We start from the raw sequence: 24,694 nt of genomic DNA on the forward strand, positions 1-24,694 counted from the left end.
TGACATTCAAAAGCAACCACACATATGTTGAAATTTAGAAAAGTCGCCGAGCATGCCCAGGGGAGATCTCAGGTTCACTTAAGTTTCTACCTCAGACTGATCCCTGATACAGAAACAAAAAACAACAAACCCTTAGGAAAAGAGAGAACCTGATTTCCAGAGTTACCACATTATTAGATTCCAATATCCAGCTTTCAGTAACAACAACAAATTACAAGGCATAAATACACACACACACATATATATATATATATATATATATATATATATATATATATATATATAAAATTCGATCAAAGGAGAAAAAGCAATAGAAACTGACCCTGAGAAGACGAGATGGCAACCCTACCAGACAAAGACTTTACTACAACTGTCCTGAAGATGCTCAGAGAGCTAAAGGAAACCATGAAGCAAGTCAAGGAAACAATGTACAAATGAACAAAATAGACACAACCAAGAAATAGGTTGAAAATGTTAAAAGGAATCAAAAATAAATTCTGTAGCGAAAACAACCGATCATTGAAATGCAAAATTTGCTAGGAGGGTTGGAAAGCAGGTTTGAGCAGACAGAGGAAAGACTCTGAGAACTTGAAGGTGAAACCATTGATGTTATGGAGTCTGCGGGACAGAAAGAGAAAAAGGATTGAAGAGAAGTGAGCATCTGAGGGGCTGGTGGGACACCAGCAAGTATATCAACATATGCATTGTGGGCATCCCAAAAGGAGAGGCGTGAGATGGGGGCAGGGAGGTTATGTAAAGAAGCAATGGGAGTTCCTGGGGGCTCAGTTGGTTAAGTATCCAACTCTTGATTATGGCTCAGGTCATGATCTCATGAATCATGGGATTGAGCCCTGTGTTGGGCTCCAAGCTCAGTGCAGAGTCTGCTTGGGTTTCTCACCCCCTTTCCCTCTGCCCTTCCTCAATTTCTCTATCTCTCAAATGTAATAAATGAAACCTTATTTTTTTTAAAGGCAGCAATGGCCCAAACTCTTCCAAATTAATGAAATACATGAATATAAGTGTTTAAAAATGCTTGATGAACTCCAAGTAGTGGAACACAATGAGTTCCACACCCAGATGCATTATAATCAATAATTAAAAGATTAAAAAAATCCAATAAAAAATAATTAAAAAATAAACAAATAAGTCACAGAGATGAAAAAAAGTACAGCAGAGGGAATATAGTCAACAATATTGCAATAATATTTTATGGTGACAGGTGTTGACTACACCTATCCTGGTAAGCACTGCATAATGTATAGAATTGTTGAATCAATATGTTGAAACTAACGTAACACTGTATGTCAACTATACTTAATAAAAAATAATGATTAAAAAGTAAAAAATACAAAATAAAAATCTTGAAAACAGCAAGAGAGAAGCAGCTCATCAGGTATGAGGATCCTCAATGAGGTAACCAGCAGATTTCTCATTGGAAACCTCAGAGCCGGAAGGCGGGGAGTTGCTATATATGCAAGGTGCTCACAGAATGTGATGAAGATGCTGGTTCATTAAACTGTTCTGTGCACTTTATGTAAAAGTCTACAGGGAAATTTCCCTAATCATGCTTATTACAAGTGCTTTTTACGCTTTCCAAAATCACTTCTTTAAAATGTATTCCCTACAGCTAGTGGAACAGTACGGGTGTATATACTGTTTTTACTGGCTTGCTTCCCCATTTCTTATTTCCATAACAGTCCTACCTCCTCCTTCCTCAAGATAATGGCTGTAAAACTCCTAGAGACTTCTCAATATTCATTCTTCCCTGTGTCTTTGCTTTAACAAATCCCCCATTTTTAGCTGGTACATTGCTTACCAGTACAAGACCACATTTCCCAGCTCCCCCTGCAACGACAAGCAGCTATGTCTCCAACATCTGGCCCACACGTTCAGAAGTGGAGCTGCCATGCAACCAGAAGGAGCCTCTGTTCCTGGTGACTTTGTCCAGCTTCCGTATCCACCTGTCCACCTCTGGACTTCTTTTACATGTAGGAGGAAGGCGCTATCTTGTTTGAATCACTATTTTCCCCCTCCAGTTTCTGTTACTAGCAACCAAACCTAATTCTCCCCAGTGACAAATATTGACAACTTGGTATTCCAAGTATCTCCCCAGGCTATACACACACACACACACATACACATACACATATCTACAAATACATGTACAGACATCAGACTCTTACCTATGTCCTTTGTTTAAAAAAACGGAACCAACAAATGTTTCTGGCTTCTAACTCTTCTTTTTAGAGACAGAGACATAAATTAAAATGTAAGCCAGCACTGCACATTATTTATCTCTTCTCTATTATCTATTACCATATTCTGTAATCAGCAAAGATTCTTAAGAGGCCGTTCTCAATATTGGCATGCATGAAGTGGATTGAGCACCCGTTAGCCATGCTGGAGGGCAAAGAATGAATAAACTCTCAGGACAGTGATTTACTTTGTAAGAGGAGCTTTAAAAATGCTCATATTCTCCAATGCAGCAATATCTCTTAAAATTTACATTCAGGACGTGATCAGAGAGGCAGAGACCAACGTGTAGGAACATTCATGACTGTTCTGCATGTAATGTTGGAGATGCTGATGGCTCGCCAGCGGGGAAATCGTTCAGAGACATGGTACATCCACAAAATGGAATAGCACGTACTCATTAAAAATGGTGTTTATGCATAACTCTCATGACAGAGGAGCGTGCTCCCCATGTAATGAGAGACAGCGGGATGCTGCAGGCTGTACATGAAAAACACGTATCACTCACACTCGGGAAAAGGCCCCAAAGTAAACATTTTTGAATGTTAGTATCAGGTCCCATCTAGGGATGGGTTTGCTGGCAGCTTTTAGCCACATCATACATTTTTCATTGCTTCCCAGATTCTAGTAAGCATCTCTCCCGTGTACTTGCCCAGGTGCACAGGAGACAAGGTTGGATTTCATGCCATAGCGGTAAATGTTGGGTGCGTGGTGTCTGACGGATGCAGGCACTGCCTGAGCCCGGGCCCACCTGCTCCTGTTGAGGCAGCAGGATGACCAAACCCCGATGGACACAGTGCAGTTTGGCCTGTGGCCGGGAGCACAGGAACGGGACGGGGGTTGGGAGAGCAGAGCAGTGATAAGCTTGATTCGTGCCAGGCTCCACATGCATCCCTGGGACTCCCCCATGACCCTCTTCTCTCATACTGTGGATGGGAACTGCCAAGCCCTGTGTCCCTGACCTCGACAATCTTCCCTGGTGACAAGCTTCTTGGTTCCAGTCATTGCTGCGTGTTAGAATTCAGTCTGTAGACAAAGGGCCCCAGCTCGTGCTTGCAGGGGCCTCCCTGGTTGGGAGGTGCATGGTCAGTGCTTCAGAGCAACACGTCCCTTTTCTGCAAAGCCCCTACACGTCCCTTTTCTGCAAAGCCCCTACAGCACAGGGGTGGGGCAGGGAGGGCGGGCAGGGCAGGCATCACTGCTGTGTCCCACCCAGGCAGCCAGACCTTCATCCGCTGGAGGCCTCACCCCCTGGACAGAATAGAGACTCAGTGTGCTATTAGACAAAGAAGCTTACCCATCTGTTCCCGCCTAATACCAGCTGGGAAGACATAGGGAGAAGCATTCCCCGAAAGTGCGGCAGCCCTGCCCTGGGCGGGGATGGAGGGGTCCGCCTCTCCTCTGCAGGTGCTGGCTGGTGATGCCCGGCCTCACCCTTGCGTTTTCAGCGTCTGTATTGCCAGCAGGGCAGTGAAGGTTTTGGAGTGACAGACGGGAAGTAGTGCTGGAGAGTACAAGCCTGTTGTGGCTCTGAAGTGGGCCTGTTCCCAGGGCTCCCACCCAGCGCTGTGCACTGGCTGGGAGAGAAAAGATAAATGGAGCAAGGATGGTCCGGGGTTCCTTTTTCTTCCCTTTTATGTGATTGGGTTTTGTCTGTTTCTGAATTGTAAAATTCGGAATGGAGCCTCAAGATGACTGCCGGGTGGCTTAATCCAAACCTGCCATCCCCCAGGGGACATTCCCGAGGGCAGAGCCCGCCTGTGGCTCCCTGCTGAGGCCTAGCGCCTGGTACAGTGCCTGGCACACAGTAGGTGCCTAATGAATGCATCGTGAGTGCATGAACCAAAAGACTCACCCGATCCTCAGGATGGGCCTGCAGGGGAGACTCAGCCCCTGTGTCCCCAGAGGTGACACTGGAGGTGCATGGAGGAAGAAGTCCTCCACACAACAGGGACAGATGGACAGATTGCCTACACAGGGCTGGGAGGAGGGGGCCTCCGTGTGCCCCACTGTGTGCCTGGGCCGTCCCTCCCACAACCCAGTATGGAGGCCAGGGCATCACCTCCGTGTTGGTGGTGGGAGAACTGAGGCCCAAGGGAATATAGGGACTTGTCCCAGGTCACCAAGCCGAGGGCAGAAGCAGGATGAAAATCTGGGTTAGTGGGACTCTGGGAGAGCCGTGAGCAGCACCCCCAGGCCTGAGCCCTGCCCCATCCCCTCAGGGCTCACACTCCCACGCCCACCTCCTGCTCACCTCTGACCCTTCCCCCCCACCACGTGTTCCCAGGATCTGCAGATCATCAGCACGGACGAGAACCAGGTGTTCGTGGCGGTGCAGGAGTGGTACCAGATGGACACCTACAACCTGTACCAGTCGGACCCGCGCGGCGTGCGCTACTCTCTGGTGCTGGAGGACGTGCGCAGCTCCCGGCAGGCGGAGGAGAGTGTGGTCATCGACATCCTTGAGGTGGGATGATCACCAGAGAGAGATCTGGGGGTGTGGCCCCGGGTGCTGGGTGCAGGGTGTCGGGGCCAGGCCTCACTGCGTTCCTCACTCTCTCCCTGCCGCCCCTCCCCCCACCCCCATCGTCTCTAAGACTATCTCAAGTCTGCAAATATTTCGGTGAGGGACCATGTATTGGATGGAGGCTTTGCAGGCCAAGAGGATGCCGTGTAGGTACTTTCAGACAAAGAGGGAAAACATAGTCTCTTTGACAAAGTTCAAAATTTGATAATGGAGCGCAAATCCTCTGTAATACAGGTATGCTGAGAAGGGATGGGATTCTTTGGGGCGCTCTAGTTTGCTGAATTGGGGGTCACTGTTAGAGGTCTGCATCACGGCCGGGATCGCAGGCCACCATCTGTAAAGCCAGTTCTGGCTCATACTCCAAAGCCTGAAAGCCGGTGCAGTGTGGTTTGTACCTAAGGGCCAGAGGCTCCGGCTCCGACTCTGTCCCAGCACCCTGAGCGTCCCTGCCTCGCTGCCGCTCCCCCTGCACTCTCCCTGGAGCCCTGCCTCAACTGTCTCCCACGGAAGCCTGTGCTCGTGCTCTTCTGACGTGAGGGCCCGATCGGAGGCTCCAAACGGGCTCCTGGCTCCCACGCCAGGTGCCACCCCTGCACCATCTCACTCGGTACTTGGATTCCACAGACATCCATGACACTGTCCCTTTCTTGGACTGGGCTGTCATGGTCACCTCCTCTGTTCTGGTCACACCAGAGCCACAGAGGGGGCCTCTCGGCCCATGTCCAGGTCAGGAGCCTGAAGCTCAGAGAAAGTAAGCAACCTGCCTGGACAGACACAGGAAACAAAGCCAGGAAACCAGAACCAGCCCAGGCCTGTAGGCCCCAAGCCTGGTGCCAGCCTCCTGGCTGGTGCTCCCTGGCTCCGTCCTTCACTTTTAGGCTCTCAGCTCATGCCTTGTCCTCTGGGAGCCCCCCACCCCCGTGGGAACAGAGCAAGTGCCCTACTGCAGTAAATGCTGGGGTGTGTGTGGGTGTGTGGATGCTAGCAGAGCCTGGAGCAGGCAGTGGGGTTCATCTGCCGCATGGGAGGCTGGAGGCAGCCTCCAGAGAAATCCAGCACTCCTGCCTTCACCTCTGAGCTGTTAAGGAGCAGCAGGGAACCACTTTCCCAAGAAAGGAATGAATGTAATCGTGTTTACAATGAGAGCCCATTTGCAGGGCTGCTTCCCTAGGGGGAAGCAGAGGGACACTGTCTGTGGCCCTGATCTTTTGCTAGAGATGGCCTGTCCTGTCCAAGGTGGCCACCGTCCCCCTCCCCAGGCCCTGTCCTGCAGAACCTCCAGGGAGGCACTGGGCACATCCCAGACCTGGCACTGAATGGTGTCCGGCTGCTGCACAGCACAGCTGGCGGGGGGAGAGGGAGCGGGTGACAGTGGCTCAGGAAGGGGACCAGGACCAGGGGCTGGGCACAGGGACATGTCCCATGGCCCACTGTGTGCACAGGTGTCTGCGGCGCTGGTCCCACATGCCAGGCTCTGGGCCTCTCCCTCGGGTCAGGGAGGAACACGCCGCCCCTCACAGAGCTGCTGGCCTCTGTGAGAAGACCAGCTCCCAACAGTGGCTCCGATCTGTGTGCCAGCACCCAGGGGATGCAGTGGGTGGCGATCGCCCAGCCCAGGGTGGGAGTCAAGGAGTGCTTCCTGGAGGAGAGGATGCAGATTGAGTTGAGATGGAGCAGAAATTAGCCATCTGGGGAACTTGGGAACAGTAATCTGTGGACAAAGACCACGAAATAAGAGGACATGAGGAGCTAGAGGAGGTTCACAGTGGCCTGTCATATAGGTGACACCTGCTGCCCACCCACCTCACGGGGGACGCTGCTTCCCTGAAATCCAGCTGATGGGGGCCATGGGTTGTGGTTACAAGCACAGCTCTGGAGCTGCACAGCCTGCATTCAAATCCCAGTTCTGGTTTGTGTTTGCTGTGTGACCTTGGGCAGGTTCCTTAACTTCTCTGTGCTTCTCTGTTTCTCATCAAGAGATGAGGATGGCAGTGGCGCTTTCCTCATAGGATCGCTGTGCAGTTTCAGGGACACAGGGCTCCTTGAACACGGAGAGCAGTGTCTGGTGCCAGGTCTGTGCTCCACAAGCCCTCCACCGTATACTGAGCAGTGGCCTTTCCCAGGAATTCGAGCAGGAAAGACCTGGCCCGGAACCTGGCCTGCGAGGTCCTCCCCATGTGCCACTTACGATCACGGTTATCTTTTCTCAAATGGCACATCCGGGAAAAATGCTCTGTCGCAGATGTCACAGGCAAATACCGCGCCAGAAGGCCTGGCTTTTAGGTGCCGTGAGCTGGCACCTCAGCAGGGTGTGCGCCCCAGGTTCAAGGAGAGACAGTGGCCCTTTTCTGCATGCCTCCATGCTGGAGCTTGGGTTAGGAATGGGGGTTCAGGGGATCCCCGTCTTGCCCCTGCCCCTGAAGAGTCCTAGCCACAGGTGGGAGGCAGCCATCATAGCCGGGTGAATGGGGACCCCCAGCCTATGTGGCCCTGTCAGTCCCTAGAACCTGTGCCCGTGACCTTGGCTGGAGAAAGAGTCTTTGCCACTGTCATTAGGTGAAGGGCCTTGAGATGAGAGCACGAGGATTCTCCACCCGGGCCCCAGATCCAAGGACAAAGGTCCCCTGGAGTCAGAAGAGGAGATGCAGCCACAGGGAGGTGGCCACGTGAAGACAGGGGAGACGCTGGGGAGATGTGGACACAGGCCCATGACCCCTGAGCTACCAGATGCTGGAAGAGACAAGGGAGGGTCCTCCCTGGGAACTCCAGGAGGAGCGCAGCCCCAGCCGCACCTCAATTTTGGGCTTCTGGGCTCTGGGCTGTGAGGACGGATGTCTGGTTAGCCTCCCAGTTTGTGGTGCTTGGTTACGGCAGCCACGGGAGCAAATACAGCCCTGAAGGGGCCTGTGTGAGGTCACGTCGATGTCGGGAGCCGCGGCCCTCTGCAGGAAGCCTGGGGTGGGTGCTGCCCAGACCCACCATGTGCCATCTGCCATCACCCGGACATGAGGCATCCGTGCTGTCATGGGCTGCTAGGTGTTTTCACGGAGGCCAGCAGAACATGACATGGCAATTGTGGAATAAAGCCACCCAGCCCTGGGCGAATCCTCATGTGACCTGCCCTTAGGGTGTCAGGGAGGCCCCTCGACCCAGCGCTGGACCCAGGTGAGCAGGAGGCAGAACGATGTCACCATGTGTGGGAGAAGGGGTCGCGGTCCTCCACGCCCCAGGCTGTTGCTGCAGGGTCCAGCTTTGTCTGCAGGATGGGGGCTGGACACCCTTCCCACCTGGAGTGGCATCCTGTGTAGATGCACATGGCACAGGGCAGTTAAAGTTGGTGGGATCAAGAGGGTCCCTGAAAGGGAGTGCTGACGAGGAGGGTCAGAGCCTGGAGCCTCCAGGACGAGCCGGCCCTGCGACCCCAGGGAGACCCCTGTGCTGGACTTCTGACCTCCAGAACTGTGACGCAATGAAGGGTTATAAGCCACCAGCGCACATTACTCCGTTACGGCAGCCCCAGGGTGCACATCTACCCTCCACTCGTGTCTTTCCTTCGGTTGCCCTGCTCTCCCCATGCGGGGACACGTGGTGGGCCTATGTGCTGGGTGCAGGGGAGCACTGGCCCCGGCGTCATGGGCAGCTCCTTGATGGTGCACTTGAACCTCGCTTGCCTGCTGCAGAGAAGGCGCTCGGGAACTGTGCATCGTCATGTGACAGAAGCAGATTCCTCAGCCTGGGTAAATCCCATGGCTCCCCGAGGCTCTGGTTTCTCGGGCTCCCTCCGAGAAGTAGTGACATGCTGCCCATGGAGGAGCAGCCGCAGCCGCAGGTGCACAGGAGGCTCCTGGGGGCCCGGCCACACTGGTGGGTCTCAATAGCTGTATGTCCGAGGCCCTCGTTTGGGAAGAACTGGTGGTGAGAGCCCGCCTATGTGTGCTCAGGACACTGACCTAGAGGCCTTTGCTGATATTCAGACTTTCTCATGGGCCCAGTCAGTAGCCAACTGTTGGCTGTGTTTGGGTCACTGCACGGGCACCCTGGAAACACTGAGAAGGGGGACAAGGTGAACCTGAGACCCTGGCCAGGGAGGGGGTGGTCAGTGCCCACCCCCTGTCCTCCCTACCTGGCATTTCTGTGGGGGCTGAGCTGAGGGAATCTGGAGGAGAGCCCAGCGTACTGGCATCGGCCCAGGCCCTGTGGGTCCAGTGGAGGGAGGCATGGTTCAGGGGCTCTCGTGTGGGGATGGGGTGACCGTGACACCCAGGCATGGCAGGACCAGGGCTCTGCTCACTGTCTGATAGCCAACGTCTGGGCCTGGGACGGCAGCTCTGTGTCACGCAGGCACCCAGGGGCTTTGGGGGCCACAGTCTGTCATCCTCACCCCCTGAGCCACACTCACCTCCAGAATGTATGCAGATCACCTCAGCTCTGGGGCTCTTCCCGGTGTGAAATGCGGCCCTGTGGACGGAGCTCTTAGCAAGGGGTTGGCACATGGTGCATGCTCTGTTGTCAGGGGGCTCCCCGGATAGGGTATTTATGGCACTTCTTGCATTGCTGTTCCAGGTCCGAGGGGTGAAAGGAGTCTTCTTGGCGAACCAAAAAACCAATGGCAAGGTGGTCACACTTATAACTTACAACAAGGGCCGTGACTGGGATCACCTGAGGCCACCCAGCACGGACATGAATGGAAAACCCACCAACTGTGAGCCAGTAAGTGCCTCCCTGATCCCGCACTGACTGCAGGGTTGGAGGGGGGGGATGCACAGGGCATCCATGAAGGAACCTCCGGAAGCTCAGGCAGGGATGTCTGAGAAGGGCCATCAGGGAGACAGGAACCACAGACTCCTCTGGGCATGGCAGAGAGGGTCCCGTGAAGCTCCTTCCTTTACTGAAGGGTTACCTGGAGGTCAGAGGGAGCAGTGCATCAGTCGGCGCTGGCCGCAATGTTGCTGTGTAACAAAGCTGCAACAACAGTCTCACATTTTCCACATCGGGGCTCACTCACAGATGTAGAGGGCGGCTGATTTTGGAGGGGGTCTGCTCCCTGTATCCAGCCTCTCCCTCCTCCTGGGACCAGTGCTGGCACACCCTCATGGCGATGGCAGAGGTGTGAGGGGGTGAGCAGAAGCAGGCAAGCACACGGCAAGCTTGCTGTGTTATGTCTGCTAGATCGATGGGCCGGCGTGCAGGACCAGGATGTGCACTCTGCCTGGGGGGCAGGGGGGTGACTGGGATAAGTGGCCAGGCTGGGCCGCAGCCCAAATGTCTCGAGCCCCAGGCCAGTCCCTCTATCCCAGGGGTGCCTCTCTCATGGATACCAGTGTAGGCTGCCCCAGTTTGTTGATTGCCCTGGGGGCAGGAGGCTGGATTTCTCTCTGGCCCTTGCTTGGCCACCGGGAGGTGTGGGTGACATGCAGGCCTGTGCCTGTGGGGTGGAAAGATGGAGCACTAAGGGGCCCTGGCCTGAGGCAGGCTGCTCAGCGCCCCGCGGACCTGCCTCTCCTTGCTCCATGGGGAGCTCCCCGCCAGCCCCAGCACCCGGACCTCCCCTGGCTGCTCGGAGTGGGATGGCATGGGGTCTGGAGTTAGAGCTGCACAGAGCAAGCAGGCAGGGCTGAGCCTGTCCCTTCCTGTCTGCACTGCCCCCTTCCCATGCTGTCCTGTGGGCCTGGAATGCCTTTTCCTTTTGCTTCATCCAGCAAACTCCTATTGACACCTGAAAACTTGCTTCTCTGTTTTCCGCTGGCCGTGACTGTGAGTCCCTCGGAGGTAGGAACCATGCTCCGGATGCCTGAGCCCGTCTGTAGCTCTGTCTCTCTGTACACAGAAAGAAGGACGGTGTCTATGTTATAGGGATATTGTTCAGTAAAGATACACGGGTAGCTACCGTGTGGGGGGCGCTGTTCTGGGCGTTTGGAGTAGATCAACACACGAACCAAAAGACAGTCCTGCCCTCCTGGGATCCTGCCTGGATCTGTGCAGCACAGACCCCCGCCCCCCTACCCTGCCGGAGTATAGAACAATCTAGGCAGAGTGGGTCCCCCCTCCTCCTTGGGGACGCTGACCCCCCTCCCCAGAGCCCCGGGCAGCAGCGTCAGCCTGGCGGGGACGGCCCTTGCTCGGTGAGCCCGGGCCCAGGCCTCCCCTTGCCCCCCGGGGCCTGCACCCAGCCTCGGCACAGGGCCCTCCCACCGAGACTGCAGGGAAATAACACCTGTCGACCCTCGTGAGGAAGTAATTACCTGCCGCTTGTAGAAAGTCTTCGGAGAACAGGAATGCCGCGAAGGGCTCATTTTTGTATCATCAGCAGCAAAGTTAAGCCATATTAATCTGTCAAAGCAAGTTTTTTGCTAAGAATAGATTCTTGTCTGCAATTATGCAGCTCAGTGAGGAGATAACGTTCATGAGATTCATGTCCCTGCATTAAAATAACAGAAGTAAAAGGAGGCTGGTGGAGTGTGCGGCCCCAGCAGCCTGTGGAGAACCCAGCGAGCGCCAGGAGAGAGAAAGCCGGCGGGGCGCAAAAGACAGAAGGCGAAGGCGGTGTCTCTGGACGTGGTGGCAGCAGCACGGGGCGGGGGGTGCAGTGGGGCGCGGGGGGCGCGGGGGGCACGGGGTGGCACAAGCCTGGCCGCTCGCCTGGCTTTCCTCACTGGCTGTGTCTTTCCCTCGGCCACGTGTCCTCTGCATGAACTGAGGGTTCACTTCTCCTTGCAAAGGGCGTTCCTGCCTATTGTCGAATACAGAAGTGTGTAAACAGGGAGATGAGGTCCAGCCATAACTGGATCACCCAGAAATAATAATAATCGGGGATTTTCATGACAATCTTTTAGCTTATAGTGCAGTTCAAGAGTCATCACGGGGCCCCTGACATGTGTGTGATTTGTCTTCTGTCTTTCTCTTAACTCTGGGTTGCTGGCACTTCTCCGGGCTGTAGCCTGGCTCTCTGCTGGGCAGATTTCCTGCTGGGAACGGGGACTTATGACATAGATGAGTGTCGGGATCGGTTCTGTTTTGGGAGGATAAATCCTATTTGGAAGTGGTTTGAATCAGTTTGCATCTTAATTCAGAATGAAAACCCATTAGCTCTGAGCCCCTCTCAAACCCAGGCTGTCAAGGAGGGGGTGCTGGGAGTGTCGTGGTCTCCCTATGTGGCTGGCCTCACACCCACCCAAGCCCTGGGGCCACCTTTCTCGGGACAGGGTATTCAGCACATAATACTGTGGCACCAACCTACCCTTGGGGGCGACCCCTGACCCCCTCTGACAGCCCTTTCCCTGAATCAGGGTATCTGAGTGCCCTGGGCTGGGCCCCACAGTTCCACCTCACCCTGCTCACCCAGCCCTCCATTTGCGCGGTTCAGACATGTCTGGGGGCGATGATGAGGCCTTGTGTCAAGCTGCCAGACACCAGCAGAGCACCCCCTAGCAGCTCCAGGACTGGCTGGAAGAGAGCTGTCCACAGGCCCTCCATGGCCCCAAAGGGGACCCCAGCTCTGGCCGCACCTGCCAGCATCCTGTGGGCCACAGCTGACCGCACAGAACCCAAGGAGTGCTCCGCCAGGACAGCCCACCAGCAGGGGTGAGGGGAGACAGCCAGGTTCCTCGACGCAGGACCCTCTGCCGTGCTCTGCCCACTGCACACACGGTCATACCGTGTGCACGGTGCATCAGGAGACGTGCAAAGCCTGGTGGCAGCCCAAGGAGGCCAGCCCAGAGTGCGGGCAGCTCCAGGCCCCACCTGGCCCACCCGGAAACCAGGGGCACCGAGGCAGGGCTGTGCTACCTCCCTTCTCTAACATGTCCCTGGTGAGGCTTTTTTCTTCTGACTCAGGGTTATCTTGTACCACTGGAAGCCGGCCCTGCCCACAGAGGTCACGGCTGCCAGGATGCTCGTCCCCTGGTAGCTGGCCCTGCCCACACAGGTCATGGACACCTGGGTACCTGTTCCCTGGGAGCCGGTGCTGCTCACAGAGGTCATGGCTGCCAGGATGCCTGTCCCCTGGGAGCCGGCCCTGCCCACAGAGGTCATGACTGGTACCTATCTCCCGGGTGCCAGCCCTGTCCACAGAGGTCACACCTGCCAGGATGCCCGTCCCCTGGGAGCTGGCCCTGCCCACAGAGGTCACGGCTGCCAGGATGCCCGTCCCCTGGGAGCTGGCCCTGCCCACAGAGGTCACACCTGCCAGGATGCCCGTCCCCTGGGAGCCGGCCCTGCCCACAGAGGTCATGGCTGCCAGGATGCCCGTCCCCTGGGAGCCGGCCCTGCCCACAGAGGTCATGCCTGCCAGGATGCCCGTCCCCTGGGAGCTGGCCCTGCCCACAGAGGTCATAGGAATCTCTCTGCCCCTTAGTGTCTGGTCACCAGGTAGGAGGAGAAGATAACTGAGTGGTCTCACCAAAGAGACTAGCTCCCTAATCTGCTTTTCAATCATAAAAAGTCAGGAGAAAACCTGAACAGGCAAAGTCTTACTCCACAGTTTTGGGAGGGAGGTTTGTCTTATTGGATCCAAGAGCTCCTAGACTGGGCTCTCCTCCACTGACTCAGTGACTCTGTGCTCACCTGCAGCATGGGCTCCCCCACCCCACAATCCCCACCCCACGCCCAGCCCCTGCCCGGCACCATTTGCTTCCTGTAGACTCCCTGCCTGGGCTTCTCATGTGGATGACCCCAGTGCACAGGGCACAGCTAACCCATCTTTAGGAGCCCAGCACAGACAGGAAAGCAGGTCCCAACGGGACTGGGCCCTGGGGCCACCACCTGGTGCCGTCTGACCTGGGTCACCGTCCAACTTACTAAATGGTTTTGTTTTTAACTTAGAGGCACGGGGGTCACAGGGTCACTCCTGTGTGCCTCTGCCTGCATGTCACTGTGAGGAAACTGAGGCCTAGAGTGGCCCACAAAATTAGAGGCGCCTCCCAAATTAGAAGCTGGATCTCTCAGTACTTGGTTCCACAATAATTCTAAACTGGAGATTTTTCCAGGAAATAAAAGAGGGCCAAAGAAATTATTACTTTTCTAATAAGTAAGAAATTAAGCAAATGTTCTCTGGGGGTGGGTGGCACCCCGATGTTCTTTCCAAAAGCTGTGCTGTGTTAATCCAGTAATGCTGTGAAGTAGAGAAAGAGAGACCCAGAGACTCTGAGCACTTTTTCCAGAGTCACACAGCTTTTAGTGGGTACAAGGATTGAAAACATAGCCCTGTCCATGGCTCCAGCTATTCCAGGCCTGGGGAATTTCGACATGGGGGACACCCCAAAGGCTGACCCCAAGAACCCCTTTAAGGTCTCTGGTGGGCCTCCTGCTCCCTTTCCTGTGTTATCAAGGTGAGCCCGGCCAGTCAGGCTCCAGAGCCCACCTCCCAGGCTTCAGGACAGACGAGAGAAGAAGCAGGTGCGATGGGCAGCCCTGGGGTATGGCTGATGGTCCCTGCCAGGTGAAGCCCCTGGCGCCCCCGCAGTGCTGTGTAGAGACCTGGGAGCTCATCCTATGGCTCTACATTCAGTCATGGGGGTGCCCAAGGGGTGCCGGCAAGATTGTGGCACTGAGCCTGTGAGGTCTGGGGAGATTCGGGGAGGCCACAGCCACAGGGCATATCCGTCTCAGCTCGTCTGTCCTCCCTGGACCCCCAGGCCCACCCAGGGACGAGCTGGAGTGCAGGTGGCCAGGAGGAGACAGGTGGGTGTGAGGGGGTCTCTTCCCCCCAGGAGGCCAGACAGGAAGCTGCTCATGCCTCCTCCTCCTGGGAGGCTCCTGGCCCAGTTTGGCCTGGATGGAAGCGCATCCCCTCCCAGGGAGACACCCGCAGGCTCTGAGTGTGACACTAGATCCAGGCACCCTGGATGGTAGCCCAGCCCCACCATGGCCCTTGGGCAGGTCGCTTACATGCTCTCTGCTTCAGTTTCCCCACTGGTGAAACGGGTGGTGGCGGGGATGTGGAGAACGTCAGTGACGTGTAGTGCTGAGCTCAGCGCTGGCACAGAGGCAGCCGTCAGCCCACGTGGGTCGCCACTGGAATTATCATTACACCCGGTTTTCCTACCCCTCCAGCCAGGATGCCCCCCAGTGCTGCCCTCTGGACACACATGATGTTTGCCGCTGGGCTCTTCACAGAAGGTGCAGGGCTGCTGGGGTGTCTGCAGCTGTTCCATGGTGCCTGGGCTACCGTGGCTGCTAGAAGGCCCCCAGGAGCAGGTCTGGATGGATGGATGGACAGACGGACAGATGTGGCCACAGGCTATGCAGGCTCCAGGAGTCGCATTCTGTGATCGGGCACTGCACATGGGAATGCCCCCTCCATGCTGGGAGCGCTCTTTCGTGCTGGGAGAACCCTCCCTTGGAGAAGCCCAACTGGCTTCATTCACAGCCAGTCACCCTGGACCCGATGGCCTCCACTCTGCAATCAGCCCCAGAGCCTCCTTCCTGCCCTTCATCCCCTCCTCCCAGATGCTCCTGCCTCTGCCTTCCCACCTGAAAAGCCTCACTCCTACCTTTCCTGGGAACATGTCTCCCACCTGAATGCTGACCTTGGCCCCTTCTTCCCCCCGCCTGCAGCCGGACTGCCACCTCCATCTGCACCTGCGATGGGCAGACAACCCTTACGTGTCGGGCACCGTGCATACCAAAGACACTGTCCCGGGCCTCATCATGGGTGCAGGTAGGAGGCTGCCTGAGGGGAGCTCCATCCTCAAGGGTAGAGCTGGATGGCTCTGGGCCTGGCACAGTCATGGCACACCCCAAGGGATGAATGCATGGCCCAGAGTGGGCACACAATACATGTTGCTGCATGGGAAGATGAGTGGATGGATGGATGGATGGATGGATGGATGGATGATGGATGAATGGATGATGGATGGATGGATGGATGGATGGATGGATGGATAGATGGGTGATGGATAGATGGCCAACCGAAGGATGGGACAGGGGTGAACATCGGAGGATGAGTGAAGGGATAGGTGGTGGCTGGAAGCGTGGACAGTTGGATGGCTGGATCACAGAATGGTGAATGGATCAATAGAGGAAGAAGTGGATGCATGTGTGGATGGATGGATGGATGGATGGATGGATGGATGGATGGATGGATGGAAGAATGATTCGTGTCATGGCTGACATGTTGATTCCTGAAGAAGGTTCTAGTTCAGTCAAGGAGTGAGAGAGACACATACAACAAACGTGAGAAAAAATATCAAAGCAGAGTCGTGCATGTGCCTGTCAATGTAGGTTAACTAGAGCCTCCTTCGGGGGTGAGTACCTGTGCGCTGAGGGAACACAAGCTAAACTAAGGTTTATTTAACTTCAAATAATCTTTCAAAATTAAAAGTATGTGTTTTGAAAGCGTATTGCTAGGCAGCAGCGGGTGTCTTATCTTCCTTGTGTGTTGAGGGTTATGGGCCATTCTGCACCCAGCACTGGGACAGCCCCCGCCCCTGCTAGTGCCACTGCCAGGAGGGAAGGGAAAATGAGCAGATGTCTGGACAGGCCTTCCCTCTGTCCAGGCACTGAGCTCCTAATCGCGGCACCAGGCCAGAGAGGTTCACCACCCCCCACCCCTTTACAGGGGAGCAAGCGGGAGCTCAGGAGTGGGATTACCTGCCCCACCTGCAGACTGTCACTCAGGAAGCCTGAAACCCAACCCAGGCTCCCGAGTGAGGGGACACCCACAGGGCGCGCCTGCCTCCCGGTCCCTCAAAGGCACTGTTCTGGTTGGATGAATCCCCAAATTCTCAACGAAAATACAAAAGGCACAATTTTAAATGTTTCCATGACTCAAAGGCCTCCCACACCCAGAACGCACTCCCTGGCTGCCCACGGATGCTGTGAGGATCTGGACGCATGTCACTCACTGTGCTCACTCAGAGACTGGGTTGCCCAGCCGAACCCCCAGGCCCTGCACAGAGAGGGTGGGCCCTCTGCAGCCTCCCTGCCCCTCCCTTAGTCACATCCCCTGGGCCTCAGTTTCCCCATCTGTAAAATGAGGGCACCACCTCCGTGTTTCTCAGGCCTTCTGCTCTGACAGCCTGGGGATGCATTCCGTGAATTTCCCTTTATTTTTCCCCAATGCCTGTCGGGTGACTGGCAGCCTGACAGCTCTGGGAGACGGAGCAAGGAAAGCAGATAGCATCCCTTAGAAGATAGACATCTGCACCGCGGAAGCCCAGACAGGAGCTCGCCTGCCGAGTCTTACTGACGCCGCAGCACTCGCCGCGCGCCTCCGCGTGTGATGCATGCAGGCCGGCGCGTGTCTGCTGGCATCTGCACTGCTGTGGAGATCAGGGGCAGCCCTCCTCCCCTCCCACCCCCGCCATTCCATTCATTCGTTCACCTGCTCCTTTCATGCATTCACGGCCATCTCTCAGCACCTTCTGTTTGCCAGGTGGAGAGAGGGTACCCAGTTCAGCACCTGCCCCTCTGCCCCTGTCTCCACCACGTGCCTTCCCACCTCCACACCACTGACCAGGCTGTTGTCTCCACCAGGCACACCCTTTCCTTCTCCCTTGGCCAGCACGCCTTTGTCTCTCCAGGTACAGCTTGGCGGTCACTCCCTGTGGGAGTCTCCTCTTGAAGGCCTTCCTTCCTGGGTCCATTAGTTGTCCCCTGTCTGCTCTCACGATTCCTTGGGCTTCCAGATATCCTGGCTCTGTGTGTAGTTGCATGGCACACTTCTTCCCCACTGGGCTGAGCAGAGGCTGTGGTTTATTCAGCTCCGACCCCCCATGGCTCAGCACAGGGGCTGGGCAGAGAGCAGGTTCTCAGCAAATCCTGTTGAATAAGTGCAGGAATGGGTGAGTGGGTGGAGTTGATGAAGAGAAATATGGGGATGGAGGGATGACAGGTGAGTGGATGGGTGGATAAATTAATAAAGGATCCATTGATGGATGATGGAGGGATGAGTGGATGGATGGATGATGGATGGATGGATGGATGGATGGATGGATGGATGGATGGATAGATGGATGGATGGGTGGATGGATGGATGGGTGGATGGATGGATGGATGGATGGGTAGATGGATGGATGGGTGGATGGATGGATGGGTGGATGGATGGATGGGTGGATGGATAGATGGATGGATGGATGGGTAGATGGATGGATGGGTGGGTGGATGGATGGGTGGATGGATGGATGGGCTTAGCCAACCTCTCACTTGTACTTCCCATGCTGCCCTGGACCTCTGGTCTCCCCTAAACCCAGCCCTGGGAAGCTGGCTCCAAATGCAAACCAGCTGTGTCCTGCCCCCAGTATAAAACCTGCCAGGCGCCCTCATGACCCCACCCTGGCCCGCCTGGAGCATATTCTCCTAGCCAGCCCCTGATTGGCACTCCACATTTATTCTTGAACCACTTATTCCCTGTGGACCCCTCAAGTGCCTGCACTCCGCCTGTGTCAGGGCCCTGCCGGGGCTGCCTGAGGCTGGCTTTCTTTGGGCCAGGCTCATCCGTTACTGCATAGACTAGGACCCAGAGCCCAGACACAGGGGTTCTGTAGGCCGGTGAGTATAAGGAGAAGGCAGAGGGGGCATGCCTGTGGGTGGCTTTGAGTGTGGGAGATGGAGACTCAGGGCATACATAACTCTTGTGTGGGGATTTGTCTGGGCACAGACCTTGGAAAGGCCCAAAGCTGGCCGATCCTAAGAGCAACCCTGCCCCTGTTCTCTGGACCAGGTAACCTGGGCTCACAGCTGGTGGAATATAAGGAAGAAATGTACATCACGTCAGACTGCGGGCACACCTGGCGGCAGGTAAGGAGGCAGGGGGCCTGACACCTGCCCCATACCCATTCTGCTGATGATTGGATCTGTGGTCCCCTCCCCTCCCAGAGGAGTTCTGAGACTTAGGTATTCACCCTCCAGCCAGCCTGACTGGGGGAACACAGGGCTCCTCTTAGCAGGTACTAATGTCTGCCATGTAAGCCACTGCTGGGGGGTTAGAGACCTGACCTGTGTCTTCACATGGTCAGACCTGTTACTGTGGGGGTCTAAGCAAAGGCAGTGAATGCCAGGGATGGGGCTGGAGCTGCCATCCTGGTGGGGAGCCACACGGTGCCTTGGAGGCTGGGGCTGAGCTCTTCTGGGAGCCCCGAGGACAGGACGCAGGGACTATAGGTGATACCCAGGTCCCTGGCAGGGGTGACTGTTGGGTATATGGCAAAGACATGGAAGAAAAGGAGAAAGTGAGGGAGGAACAGGCTTGACGGAGCCTTGCAGAGTCTGTGCTGGGGGCCTGGGAGGCGTGCAGGGGTGAGGATTCGAGGTAGCAGTGGGCCTGAGAAGAGAAAGTGGAGAAGCAGTTCTGTAGGAGATGGTTGGACCTGCCAGGGTTCCTCTGCACAGGGCCCACGTGGAGCTGACATTCTCCGCTTGGGGGGCGGGCAGTGGGCTGCGGGCGCCAGCGTCCCCGGCAGTGCAGTCACGGGCACACCGTCAAGGAGCCGGCGTCAGGTCCACCAACTGCATGGAGTGACAGCCCCTGCTTTTCACACTGCAGAAAATGCACTAAACTTTCGTGTGTGTCTGCCCTTCCAGACAGCGTCAGGAGCTGTACTTTGGGGCAGGTTTTCCATGGTGAGGTTCCACTTGTAGCCACCCCCCACCGCCCAGGTCACGCTCAGGACAAATATGTCAAGCCCAAAGGTACCCCATCTACCTACAGCCTGGGTATAAGGCCCTGACATTTTTAATCATATGCAAGAAACAAGGAATTTTAAAAAGGGCAAAAGAGACTTACTGTGTCAGAATATTTCTATTTTGCTAAAACCTGTGAAATGTGCCCAAACTTCCTTAAAGGTCACCGTCTGTCCATTTATTAAGGAAGCATGCCCCCCCCCGTGAGATTAAGGAGGCCAGGGTGAAGCAGACAAGGTGTTCTAATTTTGTAGAAACCGATGGTGAGGTATCCCCAGTGACCCCTGTTGTAGAGGAACTTGCTGGGGTTCCACACTTGGGGATGTGGGAATTGGAACGCTGGTTCCGGTGGGGAGCGGGAGGCCTGGCCTTGCGGGGCAGAGGTGCGGGGTAGGGGTGCCAGAGCCCGGGGAGCAGAGGAGGGGTGCTGTGTGCCTATGTGCGAGAACAGGTGCTCTGCGGGGTTTGGCGTTCACTGGGGGGTGGGAGGCGGCGGCGGCGGTGGCCGAGGACAGGCTGGACAGTCACTCGAGGCAGAGCAGCCTACTGAGTGTAGGCAGATTGTCAGGGACGTCAGACGTCCCAGGAGAACTCTCAGAATCGGAATTACAGATGACAGCGTGTATCCGCTTAATGGACATAACCTTTTAAAAACACGAGTTCCCTAGGATGATGAAAATAACAAAGCAGGAAACATTCAAGGAGTCTCCTCGGAGCCTGGGGTGCAGGGGAGGCGGGAAGGGGCGCGATGGGAAGGGGACACCGCCTGCCCCTGGGCCCCACTGCCTGCGGCGGGCGCAGAGGGGCTGCTGATCAAGGCACCGAAACCACGGCGATGGGTGTTCAAAGCCCCTCCAGCCCCATTGGTGGGGGTCAGGACCCAGACTCCCTTCTTCCTGAGTCCCAGGCTAATGGGAGTGGGGTTGCTCTGGGGCACCCCCTGGGGTAACTGGGAGATACCCTATCTTGGGAGTGAGATGTGCCCGTGCCCTGCCCGTTCTCCGGGGGGAGCCAGCGCCAGCGGGCAGGAGGCACAGCCCAGGGTAGCCAGGGCCCCTGCTCTGGGACAAACAGGCCCTGAGAACCCACTTGGGGTGGTTCCCTTGGACCACATTTAGCCCCACGGCCTGATCCCCCAAGAAAGAACATGGATCAGACCCCCAATGGAGCAAGAATGGGGGTTCCTGTGGGGCAGACAGACCCTCCGCAAGTTCAGAGCAATGGAAGCAGCGCCCAAGGGGAGACTTCATCTCTACCTCTGGACTCCAACACCCAAACAGAGGACCCGGAGCGCTGGGTCTGTTGGATGGGTGGACACTTGGGGAGGAATGTTATGAACCTTCCTTCCATGCAGTGTCCTAAGATCTGCAGACTGTCACCTCCCTCATCCAGGAACCTCTACCTCTGTTCATGCGTCCTCCAGTAGCACCTTCCTGAGCGAATGGTTAAGAGGGACAACATCAGACACACCTACTCCTCCGACCCCTGCAGATGGGGCCACAAGCCTGGGGAGTGAGTGCTGCAGGGGTGTATCTGGGGAGCACCCAAGTTACTGCCGTGAGCCCCCACTCCAGCCTGCAGCCTCGTCACACCCAAAACACAGCCTGTCCTCCTCCCACTGGGTGTGTCCTGCTGGTGGAGACAGGAGGCCCACGGACTAGGAGTCACGGTGGAAGGCCGGGGGCTGGGTTCCAGGCCCCGGGGTCCGTCCTGGCTTTGCCAGCTACCAGCTATGGGGCTTCAGACAAACCCTGTGCGTCTCTGCACCCCTGGTCTCTCTTTGGAAAATGAGGAAATGACCTCTGAGCGTGGTTGCCATTAACAGGACCATGTACGTGCAGCCAAGGCCACCACGCTGACCACCCTGCCCTCTTCCTTCTCGTCCCGCGCTGCGACTCCCGCCTGCAGACATGTTTGAAAGCAGAGTTCATGGGATGCCTGGGTGGCTCAGCGGTTGAACATCTGCCTTTGGGTCAGGGCATGATCCTGGAGTCCTGGGATCGAGTCCCACATCGGGCTCCCCACAGGGAGACTATGTCTCCCTCTGTCTGTGTCTCTGCCTCTCTCTCTCTTTGTCTCTCATGAATAAATAAATACAATCTTAAAAAAAAAGAAAAGGAAAAAAGCAAGCAAGCAAGCAAACAAGCAAGCAGACTGCTTTCTGGGTTCTCCTGGAGAAGCTGGCCTGCAACTCAGCTGAGCCGACCCAGCCTGGCCCACCGCACCCCTGCAGGGTGCCTGCTGGGGTCCTGGAGGGGCTCCACCGTGCTTGGTCCTGTAGCTGCCCCTTTTCTGGGTCACTTCTCCTGACCTGACAGCCTCCTGCTCTAAATACTAAGTAAGGGGGAGAGGGCAGGGTTTCCACCATTTCTCCTAAGTGGCCTTTCTTCCTTATTCAAGTCATGGTGTTTGCTAGAGAATTCCTGTGAGCCGTGGGAAACCCCAGCAGGACTTGGAGGAGGTGGAGTTATCTGGGGAAGAGCCTTGCAGGCTGAGGGAGCAGCGTGTGCGAAGGACCTGCAGCATGTTCAGGAAAAGGAGGCCAGGGTGGCTGGTGTGTGTGAGGGTGGGAGAAAGTAGGGGGGGCATCTCCTGCAGAGCCCTGGAGGCCATGAAAGGGTTTGGAGGGGATTCTAAAAGCCTCGGGGGAGGGGAGGGCCGCTGGAAGGGGTTGGGGCTGGAGGATGTGATGTATGTCAGGGCTGCACCCACCCAGGTCTGCTAAAGTTCCACATTCCTAGGATGTGGGGCCTCTGCTCCGTGCCCCCCGCACCACGCCCTCCACACCGCGCCCCCCACCACGCCCTCCACACTGTGTCCTGCTGGCTCCCCGAAAATCCGACCCTCGAATAAGGAAAGACTCGTGATGGAGGAGCGGGGAGAAGGCGAAGGTGCCTCCTGAAGTTCTGTTGACAGTTTCCTGCTCCCGCTCAGTCATCTCCTAGAACATTCCCTCCAAGTCAGGAAGCTTTCAGGTCCACCCGCCCAGGCAGGGTGGGCGTCTGCTTGCAGGGGCCGGCTGAGCCACACTTGTTCGGGCCTGGCCCAGCGCTAAGTGGGGCCACATCACCCCCAGCTCCGTGGCCCCTGCCCCCGGGCCCCCAATGCACAGATGGCCGGCTCGGCCAGCCCGCACGCCACCACTTGTGGAGACCTGGACAGGCTGGCACGGAGGACTGCGCTGGCCCTGGGCAAGGGGCTGAGCTGTGTGTGTGCACACGTGTGCATTTGTATGCGTGCATGTGCGTGTGTGTGCGTGTGTGTGTGTGTGTGTGTAGGGGGTGGTCCTGGCTCTGTCCCCGGGGGTGAGGGGCTGGGATCTGCATGCGTGTGTGTGTGTGTGTGTGTGTGAGCGTGTAGGGGGGTGGTCCTGCCTCCATCCAGTCTCCTGTCCTGGGACGAGTTGTTAGGGTGCATGTGTATGTGTGTATGTGCATGTGTGTGCATATGTGTGTACGCACGCATGCGTGTGTGTGTGCATGTGCGTAGGGGGGTGGTCCTTGCTCCATCCTGTCTCCTCCTGTTCCGGGGCGAGGGACTAGGGTGCATGTGTGTGGGTGTGTGTGCATGTGGGTGTGTGTGGGGGGGCGGTCCTGGATCCATCCCGTCTCCTCCGGAGCTTCCCTGCACTCCTGCCAGCACACCCACAGGTCCTGACGCTCAGATGGTCAGGAGGTGGCGCTGATTTTCCGGGAGCCAGCAGGACGCGGGGTGGAGGGCGTGGTGGGGGGCGGGTGGGAGGTGAGTGTGGTCAGTGGTGGGGCCCCTCCCTGGGAGAGGTGCAGGGGAGGTGCCAGCGCCCCCTCTGGGCAGGGTGGAGCCCTAGACATTTGCGCTCACGGATGATGAAGCAGAGGCCCCTGCGCCCTGGCGCCTTAGGAGCTGCACCCCTGCCTCCTGCCTGTGGCGAGGCCCTGGCCTGCACCCCCACCCCGGCCTGGCTTCCTCATGAGCCCAAGGCCACCAGGGAAGCTTCCTCCTGTGTGAGCCCTGTCCAGGCCTCATGACCATGCGTCACCTGAAGACTTAGCGGCCATTCATTCATTCACTCCCTTACTCATCCATCCTTTCTTTCATCCCCACACGGCTCGCCGCCCACAGGCACTCTCAGCTCTCAGCTGGGCCACGAAGGGGACTCAGGCCCTGCCTGGGAGGAGCCTCCCGGCTGGAGGAGCTGATGACAAATAGTGTAGCCCGGGGCCCAGAGACATTCCCCACCCAGCCTGGCTTCAGGGAGGGCTTCCTGGAAGAGGCGGCATGTCAGCTGGGTCTTAATGTCAAATAGAGCTTTGCTGACGTCTGTGATTTCTTTCTCACCTTCACGTCGTCCACCACATTGGTGGGTGAGCTTTTCCTGGGCAGGGGGCGGACGTTGTGCAACGTTCTTATGTCAGTGGTCCAGACACCGCCACGCTCGTTCAGTCATCCCGCGGGCAGAGTCTGGTGGTGTGGGGGAGCGTGGGGAGGGCCTGGGGGACAGGGGAGCCCCAGGCTGGCCCTGCCTCGGGGAGCTGGCCTCTGCTGGTGCCCCGCAGCCCCCGTGTGTTCACTGCTCTGCCCCCGGAGGGTGACCTGCCCTCAGAGTGTCACCTGTCCCCTCTGCAGGTGTTCGAGGAGGAGCACCACGTCCTCTACCTGGACCACGGCGGCGTGATCGCAGCAATCAAGGACACCTCCATCCCCTTGAAGATCCTCAAGTAATGCAGGGGGTGGGGGGCAGCATGGGGGCAGGGGCCAGGGCAGGCAGTGCGGGCAGGGCTCTGCCTCCTGGGAGCTGCTCTAGGGCAGGCAGGGGGATGCAGGGAAATGGCACGGCACGGTCAAGGGGCTGGCTGGAGGGAGGCCTGGGAGGGCTTCCCAGAGGAGGTGATGTCCATCAACAAGTTAGTCAAGGGGAGGAGGCAGGGCCAGGCAAGGAGGCCAGCAGGATGTGCCCAGGTGAGAGCGCGTTTGGGTCAGCTTCAGACCTCTGGAGGGCGTTTGTGGGGAAGTGAGGGCAGGTGTGAACTCCGGACTCAGAAGGTGCCGCTCAGGAAGCTGCTAGGAAGCTGATATCACTTGAGTCTGAAAAAGAGTTTCCTGCACTGCAAGCTGGTGACTCCGTGATACGATGCATTGCGGGGGCAGTAAGCTTCTGTCCCTGGCCTGGCACCCCCTGGGCTGGGCTCGGGCATTGGCTGGGGCTGAGCTGGATGTTCCAAGGCCCAGATAACCGTAGTCCAAGGGCTGCAAAGCAGCTTCACGGTACCCAGACGACACGCCCGAGCTCCTTGCTGTAGCCTAAGGAGAGGCGGA

At 56.8% G+C, this 24,694-nt stretch overlaps 1 protein-coding gene across 1 annotated transcript in view; it reads left to right on the forward strand.

The window, feature by feature from the left end:
* SORCS2 (sortilin related VPS10 domain containing receptor 2) overlaps nt 1-24,694 on the forward strand; it is a 459,215-nt gene that overhangs the window by 405,146 nt on the left and 29,375 nt on the right. The window contains exons 9-13 of the mRNA XM_025437086.3: nt 4,541-4,720; nt 9,344-9,490; nt 15,335-15,437; nt 18,441-18,517; nt 24,005-24,096. Coding sequence (XP_025292871.3) covers nt 4,541-4,720; nt 9,344-9,490; nt 15,335-15,437; nt 18,441-18,517; nt 24,005-24,096 — 599 coding nt within the window. The remainder of the gene's footprint in view (nt 1-4,540; nt 4,721-9,343; nt 9,491-15,334; nt 15,438-18,440; nt 18,518-24,004; nt 24,097-24,694) is intronic.

This window comes from Canis lupus, chromosome 3 (genome assembly GCF_003254725.2).
Source record: "Canis lupus dingo isolate Sandy chromosome 3, ASM325472v2, whole genome shotgun sequence".
NCBI classification, from domain to species: Eukaryota; Metazoa; Chordata; class Mammalia; order Carnivora; family Canidae; genus Canis; species Canis lupus.